Genomic DNA, 22,609 nt, shown 5'->3' on the forward strand with positions numbered 1-22,609 from the left:
TTTCATTGAAAGTTGCAGAAATACTCATTAGCTTCCTGAAGGAGTAAACATCATCTTTGTTTGAAAGATGTAAACCACAACTTTTAATTTTGGCATTGCTACCTGTTTTCCAGTGAAAACATAAATCCTGTCAAAAAAAGGACAGTGGTGGGATGGTCATTCAGAGCCATAGACATTGTTTTGATACCTTTGCATTTAAGCAGTAAACAGTCTAAAGCTGAAGTTACTGGGACTTTTGTCATTGGCTTCTTAGAGGTCAGAACTTGTAACTGTCCTACAGAACAAACCCCTAAACCTGTAGGCTTTTTTACATACTGCTTTCCCATAACATGCAGCAGAAGAATATTTTGTCTTGTAACAAAAGCATGAGCCTTTTTCGTACCTTGTCATCTAGGAAAAGTTGTGCTTCTAAATCTTCAGGTATACATCAGCTTTCTCCCATATAATTATGGGATAATTTACAAACATGAATAACTCGCAGTGTTCCCGATTTTCCCTGTCTTCATTCAAAAAGAGTGTAAATGGTATGATCACGCTTGTGGCTGGTGTTTATTATGCCTTGATGCTGGTGCATCTCTGCTTCCTAACAGCTGTTGTGGTGTTTTTTCTCTAGTTTCAATTTATCCTGTTTTGCTTCATTAAATTACCTTCATACTAAACAGCAACTCAAAATTACACTACATCATGTTTATATATTATTGAATACTTAGAGGATGTTATTTATTTTGCCTTTTTTTTCTTTTCTAGCTGTCACATGCACTTAGGTGTTTCCAGTGTTTTTTTCTTGTCTTTCCTGTAGTCTAAGTTGCCAGCCTAAAAAATCTGGATGCTGATTTAAACCATTTTTTTTGTATTGCGAGTGGGATGACACGACTTCCCTGTGAGTTCTGCAACATGGTTGCCATGCTGTACTTGTTTCCCGACTGCTCTGGGACAAATACTGGAATAAAAGTGTTGTTGTTTCTTAAAGTATAAATCAATAACAGAAAGCTGAAAACACAATGTCTGATTAACTGATATCCTTTATCACTGGAATAAATGAACCATTAGTCAAGTGCCTTGTCCTTATAGACTTTGGTATTTTTCCTGTAAAGTGCTGATTCTTCTCAGTGGAACAAAAAAGAAAACCAGTAAATGAGCTGTTGGACAAGTAATAGTCTATTTTAAACAGCCCCAAAGTACTGAAGGCTTTTAGGATAGCTGTTCCCTGCATTAAACTTTCAGGTATGTTCCTGCTTAAGCTGAGTAAGAGGGATTGCCATCCATGACTCAATGGATTAGTCATGAGATGTTGCAGTCTAGTTTAACATCTGGTAAGAATTAACAATTGGGATTTTGATTGAATAAGTAACTACTGTAAGGTATACCTGCTTGGGATTGCCAGTGGCTAGCCTAGAAGAAAGATGTTTTCTACCAACAGAAGTAGCAGTTGTATATATTACAAAAGTTTGTTTTCTTAATGGAAGGAGTTTACTGTAATTACAGGCTAAATGACAGACCCCAGAGAGTGGGACAGTAATCAGTGGCACAGGGTCTGGTTGGAGGCCTGTCACTGGTGGTGTCCCCTGAGGTTCAGTACTGGTCCCAATATTGTTTAGCTTTTCACCAATAACTTGGGTGAAGGGCCAGAGGCCTCCTCAGCAAGTTCCCCAACAACACAAAGCTGGGAGGAGCGGCCAATAGCCCAGAGTGCTGAGCAGCCCTTCAGAATGACCTCAGCAGGCTGGAGAGATGGGCAGAGAAAACCATCTCAAACTCAACAGAGGTGAATGCAGGGTCCTGCACCTGGGGACGAACAACCCCATGTACCAGTACAGGCTGGGAGCCAACCTGCTGGAAAACAGCTTCATGGAGAAGGACCTGAGGGACCTGATAGACAGCAGGCTGTCCATGAGCTAGCAGTGTGCTCTAAGAAGGCCAAAGGTATCCTGGGATGCACTAGCATGAGCACTGGCAGCAGGGTGAGGGAGGTGATCCTGCCCTTCTATGCAGACCTGGTGAGGCTACAGCTGGAACACAGCATCCAGTTCTGGACTCCACAGTACAAGAGAGATGTGGAGCTCCTGGAGCACAGAGAGGGTGAAAAAGATAAGGTGAGAAGACAACTGAGAGAGGATCTCATAAATGTATGTCAGTCTCTGAAGGGAGGGTATCAAGAGGATGGAGCCAGGCTCTTCTCAGTGGTGCCAAGCACCAGTCCAAGAGGCAATGGGCAGAAACTGATGCACAGGAAACTCAACCTGAATGTGGGAAGGAATTTCTTTACTTGTGCAGGTGTAGTGGAACAGATTGCCGAGAGGCTGTGGAGTCTCCTTCACTGGAGATATTTGAGAACTGTCTGGACACAATCCTGTGCCATGTGCTCTGGGATGGCCCTGCTTGAGCAGGGAGGTTGGAGCAGACCATCCACTGTGCTCTCTTCCAACCTTGTCCATTCTGTGATTCTGTGATTTCATATTATCAGTTTTTTGCCTTAGAGATGACAAGTACTTATATTTTTAGTTCTGCTTAGCAGAGATAAAAAATAGATTGTTTATAGAGAAAACAGAAATAAAATTAATTAAAATTAAAAACTTAAAATAGGAGAAGTATTGGTAAGGATTGTGCCTAATTGTGTATTCAGTGAGAATAGCAAGCTATAGAAAGCCAGTTTTCTCATGCAGTATTTATTGTAATGTTTCATTTAAAAATTCAATTGAAGAGCTAAAGATGACATAATAAAGACAGATGACCTCCTCTGCAACAGAGTCATAAGAAGGCAAAGGATAAAAGTCTCTTTTGATGTTCAGAGAATTAGGCAGCAGGTTATACAGAGAAATTTTTATTTTCTGGTACATACCAAGAGAAGTGGCACAATATCAAGATGCAGCAGATGAAATTACTTTCTGAAGAAAAAATTACCTGATGAGTTTAAAACGCTTATTTAGAAGGTATGTTCACTAGGAGAATGACCGAAGGAAGCAGCTGAGCCTGCAATTATTTTTTTAAATCTTTCTGCTTTGTTTATTCCTTTGAATTAGTGAAGGGGAATATATGGTCTCACCTCACTTTATTAGTGGCAGTTATTCCTGCATCATAGATGGCAAATGATGACAAAGCATCTTCACTATTTTTAAGCGGTATATTTTAAGCAAGTTTTCCAGCATGCGTTTCTCTCTGTGTAAGTAGAAATGCCAATGTAGATGTACAAAAATGGGAACAGGGAAACCAATCTAACTTTTTTTAAGACTGTAAATTTCAAATTTGATGGTGAGTAGTTTTATAAGTAATCCTATCTTCTAGTGGACCAAATATGGAAAAAGCTTTCTCAAGGACATGTAGTATTTCAAGTAGCTGTGACCTGTTTCTTTTTTGTCCCCCAGTGAAGTCCATTTCTCTCCCTAGGGTGTCCTGTTTTCATGCCTCTCCAGCACATTCTCAGAACTGAATAGCTTTCTTACAGAACAACAATATGGTGTAATGTATTGTGGGTGGTTTGTTTACTCAGTTTTATATTAGAAACACATGCAAACGTTTATGTGAGAAAACACAACTGAAGAGCACAGCAATTCTGCAATAGTAGCCGTTTATGAAGTTCTTGAACTTAGGGATTCTGTTGTTTTGAGTGATAAGAGAGATTTCTTTTAGATGTCCGTGTTGTTCCCATGCTCACTCTTCTCCTCACTTCACTGCCCTTCCCCTGGCCTTATTGCTTTCCTCATTTCAGCTGCTCTAAAAACAGACAGAAGTCCTGCTTTGGAAACTCAACCAAAGAGTTGAGTACCACAGCATCATATTTATGTAGGGCTCACTATACTTAAGTTAGCTTTCACTGGCAATTCAGAAGCACACTGAAATGTGTGTTGTCTTTATTAAGTCTTCCTCCTTGGGCCTATGATAAAGAAGATTTACATTTTGAGACATTCTTTTTATTATATCTGTGGCATTGGAGCATCACTGGTCCATTTTAGCCTGCAGTGTGCTTTTCTTGGCCTGCTTCTCTCCCACTGTGCTCAGACAATCTGTGAATCATGATTCATGTTGAAGCTCATAACCTCAGGAGAGCATTTGATGATAGGCCTAGACACCATATGTAGCCTAATTATTTACATTTAATCTTTCACAAACTGAAGATGTTTTTCACTGTCTAAAAATGGTGATTGCCAATGAGGTGACAAGATTGGTTATTTGCACATTGATTTCCAGTAGTTAAATGGGTGGATAAATTGGTTATCTTAAGGTATTATCACATCGGCAGTTTCTTTATCATGCAAAGATTTTATATTAATTTTTTAAACTACTCGTTATATTTCTAAGTTAAAAGTAAATAGCTCTGCTCTGTTAGAATTGTTTCACTCAAAAGAAAAAAGTTTTGGGAAAGTGTTAAACAGATCTTTGCAAATTCTATAAAGGACATCTGAAAACTTATGTGTATTATTCACAGCCACCTGTAGTACATATTTTGGTTTATATACAGAAAAATGTAAAAGAATTATTTACTGAATTGTAGGCTTATATATGCTGGTAGTGACATGGATCTGTTAGTTGCTGCTATCACATATCCCTTGTAATGATTTTCTTGTAATAAATAACCCATTGCAGCCATAAAATCTGGGCATAGGAGTAACACCTGCAGTAGGTTCTCTTAGTCACATTCAAGGAGGTCTGAAGTATAGCTTTTTTTCTGCCTGACATGACCATAAACTCATTTTAAAAAGTTATGTGCCTCTCCAGATCCCATTTTTTTAATGAGATCTTCATTTGTGTAAAATCATTATGTATTTAATTCCAATTAGATCTTTGTAACTGAGTAATCTAAGCAAATATGGTAAATAAATAAATTGCTAATATTTGTTCTTTTAGCTTAAAAGATTCTTCCAAGTACACACTAAAAGCAAATGTTATTATGCTACTTGTACACAAAATCTTACCTTTTGTGTTTCTTGTGAGTATTTACCTTGGAAGCACAATTTTTCCTTAAAATAGATATTATTCCTCTAGGTCTGGGGGAAAACCTTGGCATTTCAATCCTCCAATCAATATCAGAATTGACTATATGCTATATTGAAAATAATGTGTTTCTGAACAGGCAGCAGCTGGGTTTTAAATAGACTGTTCCTCGTAGTCTATGAAGGCTTTAGGTGCCTCCAGTTTTAAAGCCAAAGGACTTTATACCCTCTCCACTGCAACAGAATTTCAGAGTCTCAACTCTGAGATGATGGGGAGAGCTGCAAATGAAAACTGCAATATGGCGGTGATGGCTTACCTTTCTAGGTGGCACTTCAGAAGTCTGAAAGCAAGTATTTGGGAACAGCAGACCAGACATGTTGTGGGTCTTACATAATATTGGTGCCTCAGAATATAATTTGAACTGTTTCAGCCATTTCCATACAGAAAGATAGGTCCCTTCATTTATGCTTACATACACATTTTCACAGGAAGCATTCCTCTGCTTCTGGAAACAAATTTGTTGTGGTATCCTCACAATGACACCTAGAATCCAGTATATGATGCCAGCTAAAATAACGACCACAGCATAATACCTCCTTTTCTTATGTGTTTAGGAAAATATCTCCAACTTTGATATCGTTATGGAGTCTGATGCGGGCACCTTCCAGCCATCTGGACTGGGTTTTTCTGGCAGTGCTGAAGCCCGGGACATTGTGAAAGAGATCATGACTCTGCTGCAGCCCATCAATGTTACGGATGTTTTCGACCCTGCAGATGGAACAGACATCGCTTACTGGATGAGAGACGGAGTGCCTGGTGAGCGTCCCTGGAGCCTGGCAGGAGACACTGCTCCCACTCAGCCCTGCCACATCAGATGGGTGGTCCCATGCTTTCAGAGTACTAAGAAATTCTTTCTCCTAGGGAGTAAAATTTACCATAGGTAAAATGCATAAATGTTACAAGGTGACCAACAGAAATAGGACATAAAGTGCATTTGAGCTGCAGTTTAATAATGGTATAGATTATACGTAGAATAAAATGCCTAAAATCTTCTTTTCGGCTTTAAGGATTTATAATAATTAATCCCAGACTGGTGGTTTATAAATAGTAAACCAAGTCCGAGGACAATTCTCCAATAGAGAATAAATATTTTTAAATTATTATTAGTTTTACTTTGAAATTCAGGGCTTTTTCTCTCTGTTTTATATGCTGGAGAAGCAATGATTTTGAGATGTGACATTTAAAAAGCTATGAGTCATTAGGGTGTGATAAAGGGGAAAAATTCTGAAATGTTTGAAGTATTTTAGGGGTTTATTTCGAGGATTTTATCTGTCTCCAAATGAGGAGCAGCTTGTTGGCAAAGAATCTTGTAAGCTGTGAGAGAGATCCACCACTGGCAGCACGTCCATGCAGGAGACCCCCACACTAGCACAGAGGCTTTCAGAGCACAAGAATCCCAACCAGAGGCCAGCCTGAGTGAAGCCTTATTAAATTTCCAGTTGAATAATAGTAGAAAGAAAAGTTCCATAACAGTGGTATTAAAAAAGTTATGATCATTTTTAAATTTTAAGGTTTTCTCCTGTGTTTTATGGCTGAAGTAGGCAAGCACATTTCTCACACTAGTTTTACTACTTACTACTATATGCTTAGAATCTTTTAATATTTAATTAACTGCTGTTTTTTACTTTATGGAAGAGAGTGAATCACTGAATATATTACTCTTATTTATGGTCAGAACCCCTTGCTTCTCACTCACTTAGGGTGTACAGAGATACCATAAAGTTGACTGCTTTGATAAATGTACAGATGTCTAATTTTGAAACCAGAATATCTATACTTGGCAAGAAGTATGGATGCATGGATATTATTAAACAGTTAGGAATTCAGCTTCTGTCCTGTTCTCTGGGTGAAGTGGAATTAGTTCAGTACCATGGCATGCAGCTGTGACAATGGTGTGCTGAGTTGATTGGAGAGACTGTAAGCACTACTGAGAGGCTGTGGCCATGCATCATGCTCTGCAGCCTGGAAGTGCCTGTGAAAAGATGTCTGGTCCAGAATTTCAGACCAACATATCTGTGTTTTAGGTGGAATATAGGAACTCACTACTTAGCCTGTGTTAAGAAAATGCAAGGGTATCAGAAGTATTTCCTAGGTAAGGTGCTGGGATCATTCCAGGGGGTCCCTGGGGACTTGCCTTGTGCTTCCCATCTGAATGTGACAGATTATGGAAGAAGAGAGAAAAATTTAACATTCAAATGCCTTATTTTCAGTTGATAATATGAGTGGTGCTTGTGATGGCAGTGGGTATTGAGCTCTTGCACACCACTTCTCATCAGCTGTGGTGCACCTGGAGCATAAGCAGCTACAGCTTGCCATGGTCCTCTTGATTAGTCTTTGGGCTACTCAGCAGGAGCAATGCAGGAAAAAGCCCTCTCCCATGGACATCTGTACTCCTCAGAAAGCATAAACTATGAAAAATATAAACATTGGGAATATAAACTCAACCTTGAGAAAACACATATACATCAGAACCAAGTCCTCAGTTTTTAAATAAATCTGATTTGTTTTCCTATTAAGAACTTGTCACATTAATTGATGGTGGATTTTTTTTTCTGTCTGTAGCTTTGGTTAATTTAACTTCCTGTTAAGCAAATAGCAAAGTGTTCTTGCAGCATAAAGGAACACTGATTCTTTTCTTCATAAAGCTCCAGTGAAAAGAAATTAGCTCCACTAAAAGAATTTTGGCTGCTTTAGATTATATTTCATGCTGTTCCAGGGAGAAGTCTAAGACATCTTCTAATCTTCATGCCTTGTCCGCACTATTCTCCCTGCTTGAATGAGCTTTTATGATATATAATAACATTGAAACAAATTGAACACTCTGTAACGGCTTTTATAATTATGTTCAATTTAAACAAGCAGTCAAGTGTTGACACTTCATCAATTTTATTTAAATATTTTCTTGAAAATATACTTGGTGGATTTGTTTCTGCAACAGGGAGAGAAAATATGGTGTACTTCTTGAACGGTAAGAATGGTTTCTGACATAATTTCTTCTGAGTTTTCCCCTTTTCAGTGGGAACTAGATTCCAGGATTCACCTTATTAGATGCTCTTAATATTTTTCTCCTCCTACATCTTTTGGTCTGAAAGATCCATAGAGGGCAACACTAAATGTGTTTTTCAGAACTGCTCATAGCTGAGATAGGCAAAGAGACTGTCGCTTCTTAATCTCTGCTATTTTGAGCATGTTTATTTTTGATGGACATGCAATGAAATGCTACTAAACAGCAGTGATTATTCTGAGATTTTAGGATGAGAGAGGCCATGAGTTCAGAGTCCTTAGCAAACCATAGACTGAAGCCTAAATAATACCTCTAAAGCGCAAGCAATGTGATCTGCACCAAACACAGCACTCTAATTCTTTGTGACTGCAGAATGTCAGAAATATTTGTCAGTGGCCTTTACATTGGATTGTTTTGAGAACAGTTCAGCCCAGCAGTGAGGAATGTCTGTAGTTGTGGTTTTGCATTGATTGCCAGTTTTCAGCTACTGAAAATATTTGTATAACATTTGTTTTGCCTTTTCATTAAGCATAAATCAGAAAAAAGGGGGAGTTTGTGGTGTTGTATTTTATGATGTGGTTTTACAGTTTGAGGTGACCATCGATTCTAAGACTGCTTATTTAATAATTATGCAATTATCTTTCTCATCTTTTAAAGTGTTCAATTCCATATTTTTTTAAATTAGGGATGTATCCAGATAGTGGCACATAAAGCTGTTCCTTTGCAACACTAAATCCCAATTAAGTTTGACTAGAATTTGCAGATATAAGTGGGAAGATAGGTTGATTGGCTTTATTTATTTGGTTTGTTAGCATACTTTCTCACAACAGGTTTCCTCAGTGTCTGAAAGGGTTAAAAAATTATTAAGCAAGCCCTGCTAAATCAGTGCTGGGATATTCTTGTTGAAAAAATGAAGTATCTGATGATCACAGATACTTGATGATGACCAAAATGCTTTGAATGTGATTTAGAGCAGTTCCTAAGGTAACAGCCCTGGGTCTGGATCAGCCTTCCCTGCAAGAATCTGAGAGGGGGGGATGAAGTGGTTTCATTTGTATTTTGGAATCCAGTAAACATTAGTTCAGCTTTAGGTGTTTGGGGAGATGAAAACAGGCGCTTTTGTATTTTTGCAAAGGAGTGGCTGTTGTGACACATTATTTCCAGGAAAACTGGTTCAAGGATGCTCCTTTCTGCTTGTCAGGGTGTTTATCTGTTGCTGCAGTGCTGGCAATGGGAACACTTGTCTGTTAGGAACTAAGCTGTATTTGAGATCAAGCTGACCCAGGACATCAAACAACTCCCCAAAGGCATGTTTCAATTCCTCTTTTAAAAATCAACCAGTGGCCTAAAGGTGAAGCTCCTTTTACACTATCACTTTGAACCTTGATATTTGTTTGTGTTTCTCTGTCTCCAGAGTGACTTGATTTTTTGTTACACTGCATAAAAGGAAGAATTGTTCTTCCAGAAATTAATAAACCAGTAGTCCATTTAATTTTAATGTTTCTTCAGAAATCAAAAATTCATTGCTAACCCTATCTATTAGTCATTCAGATGTGGCAAACGAAGGCTATAATATATAATTCCTCTCATTTTTACATGTTCATAGTGCTTTTTTATTACCTTCATCTAAAATATGCTGTATTTTGGCCTGAGACACTGGATTTTGACTCTGATTATTTCCTTTTGTATTATGTAAGAGGTTAAATCTACCCCTTTTCTGGAGCATGCTGCCCTCTCTTACCCCTGTCCCCATCATCCCTGTGGCACCAGACTCAGGTGCAAGCCTGCTGCCACACTGGAGCCAAGCCTGCTCTCTGCTCAGTGTTAGCCAGGGACATGTCTGAGAAAGCAGCATAGCAGGAAAACTCCTGGACATGAGGTTGCCAGCTGGACATGAAGAAGTGAGCAAACTCTCTTTCGCAGATTATAAGTGAATAACCTCTGTTCATTCTTGGCTGTGTCACTGTTCAGAAGTGATTCTCCACTGTGATGCTTGAAATGCTGCCTGTCAGATTACCTGGTTTGTGCTGCCCACAGGCTTGGGCAGGCTCTTTGGATCCAGTTTTAAGCTTCTCTTTATTTCCAAAAGAGTAAACCCAGAAGAAATATCAGATGTACAGTCTAGGGCTTCATAAGCCAATGCTGAAAAGCCTTGGATTTGATGCTGCAGGGGTAAGGGGTGTTGCACTTGACAAAACCTTCCTACAAGATGAGAGAAGGGGAGTAAAAATCTCTGAACAGGAGGCATTAAACTTCTTCACTTGACTAGGTAGCATTTGTGTCACTTGCAATTTGAGATTTTAGCACAGGAAATCACATTTGGGCTCCAGGTATTTGACAAAGTGACAAACTCGAGGCAAATGTCTCCTCACTTGCAAAAAGCAAAAAGCTGGACAAAACTCCTGAACACTACTCACAGAACTAAACTTTAGGGACACTGTTATAACTACCTAGGTAATTTTACGTACTCCATAGGTACTACATTTTTATATTTGCTGAGTTCCTGCTGCTCTGGACATCTGTTGAGCACAGTGCCAACACAAACTACTAGTTGCACGCAGAAATGAGGGCTAAAGGACTTATGGTGTACATGCATGTCATACCTCAGTCTTGATCTCAGTAAGTCTGAGACATACCAGAACTTTTGCCTCATAATTAGCAATATGGTATTGCTTTTTCTGGGGCACTCTTTTCCTTTTAAATATCTTATCATTCATAAATTCATATTTATCATCATGGTGAATGAGTGTGTTCCACTGCAAAAGCCAAATCATTTGCAACTTGGGTGGTACTAAATTAAACCAGTGTGCTAAGAGAGCAATTATAATTGCTTGGCACTTTAGGAACCTACTGTTAGTGCTAAGGCTATTAGACCCATTTAAAATCTTGATTGCAGAAAGAACTGTGTGTATTAATCTGTAAAATAATTCATCTATTCTCTAATTTATCATTGTTCCAATAAAATGGGCTTTTGAAATTAGAAATTACTCTGGAGTAATTAAATAAATTTAATATGTTGCAACTTTTTATGAAGGTCAATTCCTTAAAAGGCACATAGTTTAATATAGTATCTCAGTTATATTAGCCTTTCATATGACCTTCTCTGTTTTTAATAAAGTCTTTGAGAAGAATCATTTAATGAAAGGAATAGTCTGTGATTTATGATGTTTTCTTATAAGTTGTGCTATTAGACTACCAGAAAAATTTGACAATACTTTACATACAATTCCTTCTGCCTTTGTTCTGCTTGGTTTAGTCTTGCTTTGGCACAATGGAGTATTGTCTACTTCTAATCATTAACAGGAAGCATCAGATTTGCAAGGGTATTTTTGTTTCACATAGACTAGACACAGACCATGCAAAAATGCATGTGGGATAATACTGTTGGAGAGAGGGATGGAGTTGGGCAATTAGGCACAGTGCCTGAATGCAAATTTTCCTGGTAGTTTTAAGAGGGCTTTTGTATTATATTTCCCATTAGCAATTCAGTCTATTTGAGTCTAAACAAAGTCAAAGTGGATGAAAGCTTCTTCCAATAACATTAGCGAGCTCTAGAAGAACGTTGTAAAGTTGGTGAATTCTCTGTCATTTTGAATATGTAAAAGAAGACTTAGGTGTCCTTCAAAAAGTACAGAGTAATTCAAGCAGAAGGGATGGGCTTGATGCAGTAGATAGAAGATGAAATTCTTTGCCATGTGTTACTCAGAAGGTGTGATGGTAATGGCTTTTGCTGGCCTTAAAATATCTGTGAATCTGCCAGTAAATATTACAAGCATTTTCATAATGAAATGCTTCTTTCTTATTTAAGCCTCACCCATTTCAGAGTAGCTTTTTTAATATCACAAACTCTTGTGTTTCATTTGTACAACATTTAGATTATCCTAATTACAGTTACAAAAATAGAACTATCATTATCTTGCCGATCCCAGAGGAAATTTGAGCTGTGAAACCAAAAATATTTGCAAAATGCTATCATACATTGCTGAACTTCTAAACACATTGTTGAATTTCTTATTTTATTTCTAGGTATTCTTTTTGGTATCTGTGATTCATTTTATTTGGCAAAGTTTTCTTGGCGGTCACAAGTAAAGAATTACAGCACGTGGGTGAAGTAGCTGGTATTCCATGGCTCTTAAAATTTGTTTTTTAATAAATTTAGGCAAGACAGCTTTAAAATAATCTTGTCCTAATATTTCAATAAATTAGTTTGAAACACTGACCTTCTGATTGGCTTTTAGGATTCTAGAAGTAAAACTGTTCCAGTGCTTTCAACCCAGTACTAATATTATATAAGCTCATTAATCTAGTAATGAAAGTTTAAATTGGGGTGTTTGAAGTAAAATCATAAATTGTAGTGGTTCTTGCACTTTTTGGCTAGTGGACTTCTTTATTTGTCACTCTTCTTCCTCTGAATATCACTAAGTTTATATTTCTTCTTTCCTTTTAGGTGCTTACTCTTCAAAAACTTACATGAGATGGGTTGGCATAAGTCACCCTTTTAATAAATAGGTGCTTCTTGGAAGCATATGCAATTCCTAAACATCTCAAAAAACATCAGTAAATTTGCTTCTCCAACTCACCTTTTCAGTATCATAATATACTTAATCTCAGAAACGAAACACTGAAAACATCCAGCCAAGGATCTCATTTGGATGTAGGGTGTGGTTGTTTTTATTCTGGCTGTGCCTCTGAGAGACATCTTAATTCTCTATTGTTTGCTGCTTAGGAAAGCTGAATTCTGTTTCTGTGGGTGGGAATATTCTTTTTCAGATGGAAGTATTTGCCATTTGTTGATCCTAAAAAACAAGTGTTCTACATTAGCACACAGAGCTCAGGGTTAACATGTTAAATAGGCGTTTCGGAAGTACAGCTTAGTCAAGCCTTGTTCCTAGAACTGTCCTTGGCTTTGGTGAAGCTTATGCAAATAATTAAGTAAACAGAAAGAAAACATAATAATAAAAAAATAGTTTAGTCAGAGTTCTGTAAGGAATTTGGAGATGTTTGCCAGTGGAAAAAAGTGAGGAAGTAAAATAAGATCCTCTCCGCAATTTATTTATTTTTTTACATTTAGAAATTTCACTGTATGAAAAATAAGACACATTGATGGTATGGAAATGTTGTGAGATTTCTCACCAAACATATAATGACCTAGAATGTTAGTAACAGCAGTAGTAACTGTTAGTAACAACAGCAGAGATTTCTGTGGATTCATAGATTTCATTCCTGGAAAACAAATTGTAATGGCATCAGTATTAAAAGCTGAATAAAAATAAAGCATTCAGTAGCATTCCAGGAAGACCACATGTGTACTACTCTTGTTGGGAGAGACAGAGGTTGAATGTATTAAGGTCTGGCTTGCAGCTCTCCAAGTACTTTCCTATATGAAGTCATATGATGAGTGTTTCTAACAGGATTCTTCAGGGCTTGCTTCATCCTCAACTATTTAGAGTTTCCATTGGTTTGGAGTCAAGTTTAAAACTAGAGCAGAGCACAGCTGATGTAATTGCTATATTGGATTGATAAAGAATTATGAGAACAAACTGATCAGCCAGCGTGGTTATGTCTCCTCTGGCCAGTTTGTTCACACCTTTCTTGCTCTGGAGTCACAAATAGTGTAATATTTAGAAAGTATCACTTCCTTGGACCTGTTGGCTGCCCTATTTCCAAAGAGGCCCCTACATTACCTCATTGCCACAAGGTTTTGATGGTGCCTCTTGCACAGCAGCTCCTGTTCTGCAGAACTGCTGGTGCGCCTCCCACCAGTTCTGTGGCCATAAGTTAATACAGGTTTGGTTTTGTCTTTGATGAGTTTTCTGAAGTCCACATCAGGCCACTTCTGGATTTTGAGCTCTCTGAACAGCAACTCTGCCTTCCAGCATACACAGCTGCTCGTTTCACAGATTTTAGGAAGACACAGGCCACCCCTGTCATCTGGATCATTGCTGAGGATGCACAGGGTGCTGACTTGGCAGGAACGCCTGGGCATCACACCTCTCATGACCAGCCACCTCAAACTGTTGATGGTGACCCTTTGGGCCCAGCCATCCAGGTTGTTTTCCATCCACTTTTATTCCACTCCTGGAGTCCATAGTTTTCCTGGGGACTGAGTTTTTCTAGTTTATAGTTCATAGAATCATCCTAGGATTATAGAATGGTTTGTGTGGAAGGGGACATTAAAGATCATCAAGTTTCAACCCTTATGCCCTGATCAGGGACACTTCTCACTAGGTCAGGTTGCTCAGAGCCCTTGAACACTTCCAGGGATGGGGACACCCACAACTTCTCTGGGCAGCCTGTGCCAGTGCCTCACGGCCCTGACAGTAAAGAATTTCTTCCTGACATCTAATCTAAACTTACTCTATTGCAGTCTGAATCTGTTCCCCCTTGTCCTGTCACTGCATGCTCTAGTACAAAGTACCACTCCATCTTTCTTGTAGGCTACCTTCAGGTACTGTAAGGCCACAATTATGTCGCCCCAAAGGTTTCTCTTTTCCAGGCTGAACAAACCCAATTCTTTCAGCCTTTCCTTGTAGGAGAAGTGCTCCACCCCTCCAATCAGCTTTGTGGCTGCCTCTAGACACGCTTCTGGATCCTGCTGCTTCCGATTTTACTACAGGCAAAACATTTGCCTTTTTTCAATCATAGGGGTCTTCCTCTAATTGCCACAACTTTTCCTAGATGATAGATAGCAACTCCCCAGTGGCATTGGCTAGCTCCTCCAAGCAATGCATCGAGCAACACTGATTTTTATTTGCCCTATTTGGCTAAGTAATCCCTGACTTCATTTTCCTATACCATGACCAATGACCAGTACCTCTTCCCCCGTCTTTCCAATTCTGCTGCCATGCAGAGACCTGAGAGTTTTTAATTTTAAGCTACAGAAATTACTTTCTTAGTATTCTTTCATTGCTTATTATCACTAATATAGCAAATAATATAGCACTTCACCAGAGTTTCTCCCCAAAGTTCCACAAGTTTTACATGGAAAGGAGGCTGTAGAAACATCTCAGCTGACTGTGCAGGGCACACTGGAGATTTGAACCAAGTATGATTTTGATTCAGGATCTGAATACTTTTTAGTGACAGAGTTTTAGATATTAATCAGAAAACTTGTTCCTTCCTGAAGCAGCAAACACAACACACTTTCATTTGCAGGTGACATTATAGGTGTAAATGTCTGAGGCCTTTGAAGAATGCTTTTGATAGTAGTCCAAACTGAACAAGTACAAAGCTCAGAAATAATTTATAAAGACATCTTCTTTATAAAGAGCAAGTTCAAAATTATTCCACTGGCAGCCTTTCCAGGACATTGTTAACATTTATAAACCACAGAATTGGAACCTTTCTAAGTGTTTGTCTTCAAAACTCATTCTACAGGTTGGGCCTACAGTGCAACTGAATTTCTGAAGAGCAGAATTCATTGAATACCAATTTATTTTTCCCATAAATCCCTTTCCAGTGGTATTATATGTGTTTTAATGTAACAATTTCAGTCAATTCAGACATGGTCAATTCAGACCACAGAAGAATACTTAAGTGTGAAAGAAACTGAATATACATTTGTTTTTTCTATTTGGCAAATCCTCAAGAAAGGATCATGGGCTGCATTGGAGAGAAGGTACAGAGTTACTGTTCTGTCTCTGACATCATCTGCCATAATCACCAAAAACTTTATAGTTCCTTAGTTTCCCTAATGATAACAGTTACCCAAGGGCTGCTTGTGAGTTCCCTTCTGTCTATAAGGTGCAAAAAGAGGAAGGAGTCATCATTACCTTCCTAATTAAGCTGGTCCGTTTTCTGCTGGATTCATCAGACCTTGCAGCTATTTATTTAGCATAAGAGCTTCACCTGAGCAAATGTTGTAGAGTGTAAAGAAAGGAGCAGCCTAGGTGGAAACATAACCTTCCTATACATGTATTTTAGGGGCATAAACATAAACAAATCTCCCTGCAAGGACAAAGCATGAATCTCAACAAGAGAAGCAGTTTATTGGAATTCCCCACCCAGAGAGGCAGAAAACCTAATTAAGATTTACTATACATCAGGGCCAGTCTGTTCACAGCTCTCAGCTGTTTTCAGTGCCCATGACAGAGCTCTGTCCCAATTGCCATGTGGGGCCTTGGAAATCAACCAAAGAAAATAGGCACTTTTCCTTTTGCAGTTCAGTTCTATCAATTATGTTAAACACAAGCTATGACCTTCTGAGAAAGAAGAATTTTTGTAGTTGTTGGTGTTGTTTTTAAAGAAAGCTGAAGTAAAGAAAGCTAGGGATTTTCAGACTCTGCTCCAGACTCCTGAAAGATTGTGGATTACTCCTAAAAATGTACAACCTCATCTCCTACTAGAGGCACAAGTTTGTTGTCAGTGGACTTGATTATCCACTTGTTGTCAGTTGGGATAACACAGTTTTCTGTGTGTTAGAAAATTATTATGGATTTAAAATTGGAAATAGTTGAAAACCATTAATGTGGCATTGTGGAAGAGAAAGAAGTTGAGCAGCTTGATTTCTCAATGGGTAGATACTCTGTCCTAGAAGCAAGACATGGGAGTTTAGAGCACTGGCATTTTACCGCTATCCCAAATTCCTCTGGGGATGTGCACAAGCGCCTCACCTCGTGAAAGATACTGAAAACAACTTAGAGTTGTTACTTAGAGAGACAGAAAAACTTAAATTCTCTGAGGAAAAGGGTTATTATGAAGAATTCTAAAGCAGGGTGGTTTTACCTAAGCAAGGGCTGTCTCAATTGCCTGCCCGTTTCCCCCTCAAATCCAAGCCCATAGCAACAACAACCAAAGCACAATGGGAGTTGATGGCTGAGAAAGGAAAGTGCTCAGTTGTCCATCTCTGATCAGAGACATGTGAAGAAACAAAAAACAAAGCTATCAGTGGTGAAATCACAGAAGTGATTTTCAAGATTTCTTTGCCTTACATTTCTTAAATGGGTAACTCCTAGAGGAATAACTTTTAGCACTGTTTTCCACACGCATATGGATTGCAGTTCATGTGAAATATTTAGGAGTGGGACATTTTTCTGATGTAAAGCTCTTGTTCATGAAATAGAACAAGGTTACTCCAGAAATTTGGTGTCTACTTCCTCTTTGCAGGGTTCGCTTGGCATAGTGATCGTGAATTTCCCTCTGCCTCACAGGCCAAACTTGGCTGGAGCCATGGGTCAAGCCAATTGCCAGAAAAAGAGGATCTCTACTCTGTTCAGCAGCTATTTCAGAAAGCCACACAAACAGATGAGATTTCAAAGAACCACAGAGCTGGCGAGGAGGTTTCTAGAGAACTTCTAAATATTCTTGATTCCAGCATGGTCTTGCCAATGTCCCTGTCATTTCTTTCACATTTGTTTAAGCTGAACTTGAAGACTTACTGTAATGGAAACATTATAGACCAGATGGCCTGTCCCACTGCTATTCTTAGTGCTTAAGGTTTTTCTCCTGTCTACCCTATTCCTGCTGCAATTTAAGAGCTTTAACTCTTATTTCTTTTCATTGTGAACCCAAAGACATGGTTACTTATTTCCAATTGCAGCAGGTTTTTATGTGAAGTTGATTTTTTCCTTGGTGTAGTAGTTAATGCTTGCACCTCTTGTTCATCATCCTGAGTTGTCTTTTCAAGTACCTCATTGGTGAACATCACTTAACAAATTCTCATCATGCTCTCAGTGCCCCTGCCATATGTCCCTGATTAGTGCCATCTCACAGTGAAGGAAGACTCCACTCCATTGCTTTGGTCTATAATGAAGACAGAAAATAGTCTCAGACCCATATGATGCCCCAATCTAAAGATCCTTCCGTTTTTTACTCTCTGAGTATATTTTTCATGCCATTTGGATCAACCTTGCAGTATACATAATTTCCTTTTTCACTTCTGGTGTCCTTAGTGATTAACATAACTTTGAACTTCTATACATATTTTATAGGATCAGAAAGTTAGTTCAAAGGGGGCTGTTATGTACACCAAGGTTCTGGAACATCCTATATTCTGGTAACATCTGGAGATCACAGTGCTTTGGTGCCTGACATTAAAGACATTGATCCTAGGTGTGTGTTTTGGGGCTTCTTCATAGATAGAATGCATTGCAGAAGTAGTTTCTCTCAGTAGATTAGCTTTTTTGTTCAAGAAAAAAGATACCAAGATGTGTCTATTTATATAAACAAGATCTATTTTGATGAAATTAGAATAGAGAATAACAGAATTGTGAATATTTCACTAAGAATAAGCATCTAGATAAAATATAGAGTGATGATAAATATCAATTTTTTAAGATTTTATTTCATGTATGTATTGAGTCAAGAAAATATACATGATTTGAGTATTTGTTTTTGCTGGTTTATTTTACTTTATGAGAAAAGTTTTGTGTGCCTTTTTTCATTTGAGTTGAGAAAAGAGAAAAGCAGAATCACGTCATTTGCTACAAAATGGAAAGCCCAGTGTTTCCTACTTCTGCTTTTCATGGTCTGCCTCTCCTATGGATTCCAGGAAGCTGCAGTTTTTGCATCATGTATCACTGCAGAAAAATAATATGGGTTACAAATTATTAGTTTAATCAAAGGAAACCCATCTTTATCCTATACAAGCTGCTGTCTGGACTGTGATGCAGACAGGAACCAGTCTAGTTCCAGGTTTTATCAGATTGACCATTTAATTTAAGGTAAAATCCACCATCTAATTGATTATAATCCCTGGGAAAAAAAAGAAAACTATATGAGAGATGTATGTAAGCAGCACTGTTATATGATAGAGAGTAACTGTTCACCTTTTGTAATGTAGTCAGAGGATCAGAACATCAGCACTAACCAGCTTTAAGACACACTTCTCTGGACAGGATATAATTGAATGGAGATATCAGCATCACAAGATGTTTTGAAGACCAAGATCAAACACATGTTTAATGAGGATGGAATACTGCATGGGAGAAAGGTCTGGCAAAGGTTGTCCACCACAGAGATATGAAGGCAAGCTCCTATCAGAAAGTCCTTAAACTGTTGATGGCTGGACAGGTGTGCTGAAGGACGAGACCCCTTTCCCTCATTTTTTCTCAAAACATTGGCTTCTGCCAGAGAGAGGGAAATAGGCTGACTGAATCTTTGAGGTTTTCCCCAGTTCATCTGGTTTTCTGATCTGTGTAGTGCTATAGACTAAGCGCTGCTAAGTAATCTGGGTAGCCAGGCTGGCAATAGATGTTACAGTCAGTACCCTTTTAGATGCAGGAATGTTCTGTGAGTTAGTTAAAGTGTTAGATGAATTAGATAAAGAGCTGCATGTAAATTATGATGAAGTCTTTCCTTTGAGCCTTTGTATAATGTAAATAGAATGTTCTCATGCTGCAGAGAGGCACCTGCAGCTTCCTACTTGGCTCAAGCAGAAAGGTAGTGTATGGCAGATGGGAAAGGAAGAGGCTGAGGGAAAGTGACATGACAGGTGTAGAGCTGTGGAAGGTCTTGGACTTTCATCTTTCTAGGATAACTACTCTTAAACAAGAGCATCTTTTAGTTGATTTTCAGATTTAAGCCAGAGACAAGCAGGAAGTGTTAATGATACCAATTACTGTTATTGACTCCTTGTGCATTATTTCTGTTCTGTGCTTTAAAAGTGCTAACTGAATCTGTGGGCAGATAATAAATTGCAGCAGCAGCCCTTCATTTCCAAATTACAGAGACTCTGAGATCAGCTATATGGGTTTGAAACATATTTTAAAAAATAATAAAACACAGTTGTTAACTAATTGTGTTTTCGTTTATATTGCAGAGCAGAATTAAGGGCTGCTGTGTGTGCTACAGGTGTAGCTGAAGGGAGTATGTAGACAAATACTGCTGAAGGCTGGGCAGTTGTGATGGTGATTTTTATTGCACCCAGGCATTGGCTGGTGCATCTTGCAGCCTGACCCAGGCCCTTGCATCCGTAGCAGCCACTAGAGAAAGAGGCACAGTCTTGTGGGCTGCTCTGTGCACTCACACAGTCAATGCTGGTCCCTCATTTTGTTGTCACTGCTCAAAGGTTGCAGAAATAGATGATCACTAATAGCCAAAATCCCTTGTTTTGGCAAAACCTTAATTTGTTTTTGAGGTGGGTTTTTTCACCATGCAGAAGGACTAGGGAGGTTCCTAAGATATTTGCACAGAATTTCCAATGCCAGCATTCAAATTGGTATTAGTGCTCCAGCCACCATTTCTCTTGAGCTTGGAACCACCAACAACATCAAAGTGACCGGGTTGGATGGGGCAGATCTCAGTCTCTTGCTGAGTTGCAGTGTGGGGATCACAGGCTGATCCTGTCAGGGCTTCAACATCCTACTGCAGCAGCTTGTTTTCTTGGCCTGAACAATTTTAGCCCTTCTGACTTCAACTAAGAAAAAGATTTAATTGTGCAGCTAAAACTAATCAACAAGTTTTACACATCTCAATCTTGAAAACAGCCCGAATTATACACATCTTTAATTTTAAATCCCTAAGATATGCTAAATGGGAAGCATTGAGAAAACTTAATTAGTCTGCCTGCTTCTTCCTAGAGTTCCTAATTACTGTGGGTACTTTTCTTGTCCACCAACACTGCTGGCTAGATTTTAGGGCAGATGTTCTTGTGCAGTCATCATTAAAAGCACAAGCATTGGATGCTGTTGGAGCCTCCAAGTGCTCAGCATTTATGTCTTTTATTTCAGGATGCTTAAGGGGAAGAAGGGATCATCACACAGTTAAAAATGTCATTTTCTTTCTGTATCTTTTCCATGCAGCTTCTCTCTTTCAGTCAGACAAACAGCTGCCAGGAAATTTGTTAAGGGTATAATGCTTTTGAGACATAGTTCACTGTTTTTGAGAGCATTATCTCTGATTAAAAACTTTTTCACTCAGTACACTCAACCCAATGACAATTTCACTATCCCTTAGCCCGAGTAATGACTTCAGGTTTCTAATTAGAGAGCAAGAAGGAAGGGACTGCCTGTGGTTCCTGGAGCCTGAGCTAAGAGAGTGCTAAGAAATACTGTAATAATTTAACAGGTATGAGAGCTCCTGCCTGCTAAGCCAGCTCTCCTGCATCTGTGGGAATGGGCAGGATCCCTGCTTTGCCCATGGCTTGTGTCAATCCTCCCCAGCTAGACCCATTTTGGTTTCACCTCCCTGAGCTCTGTGAGTTGTGGTTTGGCCCTTGGCTCCAGCCCTCATTACATTTACCTGAGCAAAAGTATCTTCCCCCCCAGTTTTAGGTGTAGAGCATCATTTTTGCAGAAAAAAAAAAAATGTAAGTGTTGATTACATCTCCCCATCAGGAATAGCATTATTCCTTGCCTTTTGCTGCTTTTTTTCAGATGATTCACTTTTTCTTTTGATTTGCATTGTGTTTTAAATTCGTTGAGATAGGGAAAAGTGTACTTGCTCTTCTACTGTTTCAAGGAGTGAATGTTTGGCCACTCCATTTACTAAAATAGACAGTGGTAAAGACACTCTGGGTGCCTCATCTAATTCCACAAAAGCCTTGGGCTCTTGATACACAGCACAAGAATCTAATTATTAAGTGGTTATTGTTGTCTTCTCTACTACACGCTATTTTTCCAAACTTTTGGAGTCACAGCAGTGAGCCCTGCTGGCAGTGGTGGGATGTAATGGCAGTCTGTCAGCCTGGAAACAGCTTGACTGTACTCCCCTGGAATGAGTTACTTATTTAAAATCTCACTTGTGTGCTTTTTGACCCTGAAATGAATATGTGACAGGGGAAATATTCTCTTCTTCACTCAATGCTTTCTAATTTCAGTGGCTGCATTTCCAAAAAGGTTGTGCTTTTTCTTCGCCTTTTCTGACGAATCTGATAATAGCTAAGGCTAAGGTTAGACTACCCAGGACTAATGAGACCTACCAGTTTTTCATCTTTATTTTCTTTCTCTTTTAGGAGTGGGAAATGGAAACTATTCAACCAATAAGCATGCACAATTATTTTGCAATGATGGGCCTTAAAGCAAGAAAAATCATCCTCTTTTTTTTTTTAACAACTATCAGATGCCTGTTAGTTTTAAAGTGAGGATGTAAAAGTAAAGGGAGTATATCAGTGTAAAATAAATATTGGCCAGAGTGTAAAAAATTTTCATTCAGGTTATTTTTAGGTAAGGCTTATAATCCCAGTTTTACTGAGTATTTGTTGCAGTCATTTGAATTTATAGCATGCCTTTCTGTTTTGCAAGTGTGCATTTGGCTCCTGAAAGGTTTTTAATTATGTGTAGGTTGGTAGATATATATGTATATAGATGTTAATATTTATTTTTATGTATCTGCTCTGTAAAAAGAGCCTTCAATTTATGTATTTGAAAGGAACCAATAGTCTAATGGTATTCTGGTGATGAAAACTTGCATGTGGGGAGCATGTCTTTTCTCCTGTGGAAGGCAAGCATAGCAATGCAGAGATTAAGGGGTTTTTTAAATGAATGTATTGAATTCTAGCTTCTCTCTATTAAAATAATTCTAATAATTTAATAATAATCTTGCTTTGAGCTGCTAACCATCATCATCACTGTGTCTTTTTGCCCCTTTGCATTAGTCTGTAGGTGGTATCTGAATGTGGCAACATAAGTTTAGAAGAGTGTGCTTGTGCTTGATTTCTTTAACTAAATCCAAATTGAA

At 38.6% G+C, this 22,609-nt stretch overlaps 1 protein-coding gene across 1 annotated transcript in view; it reads left to right on the forward strand.

Annotated features, from left to right (window-relative positions):
• The window catches only part of CPQ (carboxypeptidase Q), a 147,059-nt gene that overhangs the window by 112,885 nt on the left and 11,565 nt on the right, over nt 1-22,609 (forward strand). The window contains exon 7 of the mRNA XM_030968341.1: nt 5,544-5,745. Coding sequence (XP_030824201.1) covers nt 5,544-5,745 — 202 coding nt within the window. The remainder of the gene's footprint in view (nt 1-5,543; nt 5,746-22,609) is intronic.

The sequence above is a fragment of the Camarhynchus parvulus genome, chromosome 2 (genome assembly GCF_901933205.1).
Source record: "Camarhynchus parvulus chromosome 2, STF_HiC, whole genome shotgun sequence".
Taxonomy (NCBI): Eukaryota; Metazoa; Chordata; class Aves; order Passeriformes; family Thraupidae; genus Camarhynchus; species Camarhynchus parvulus.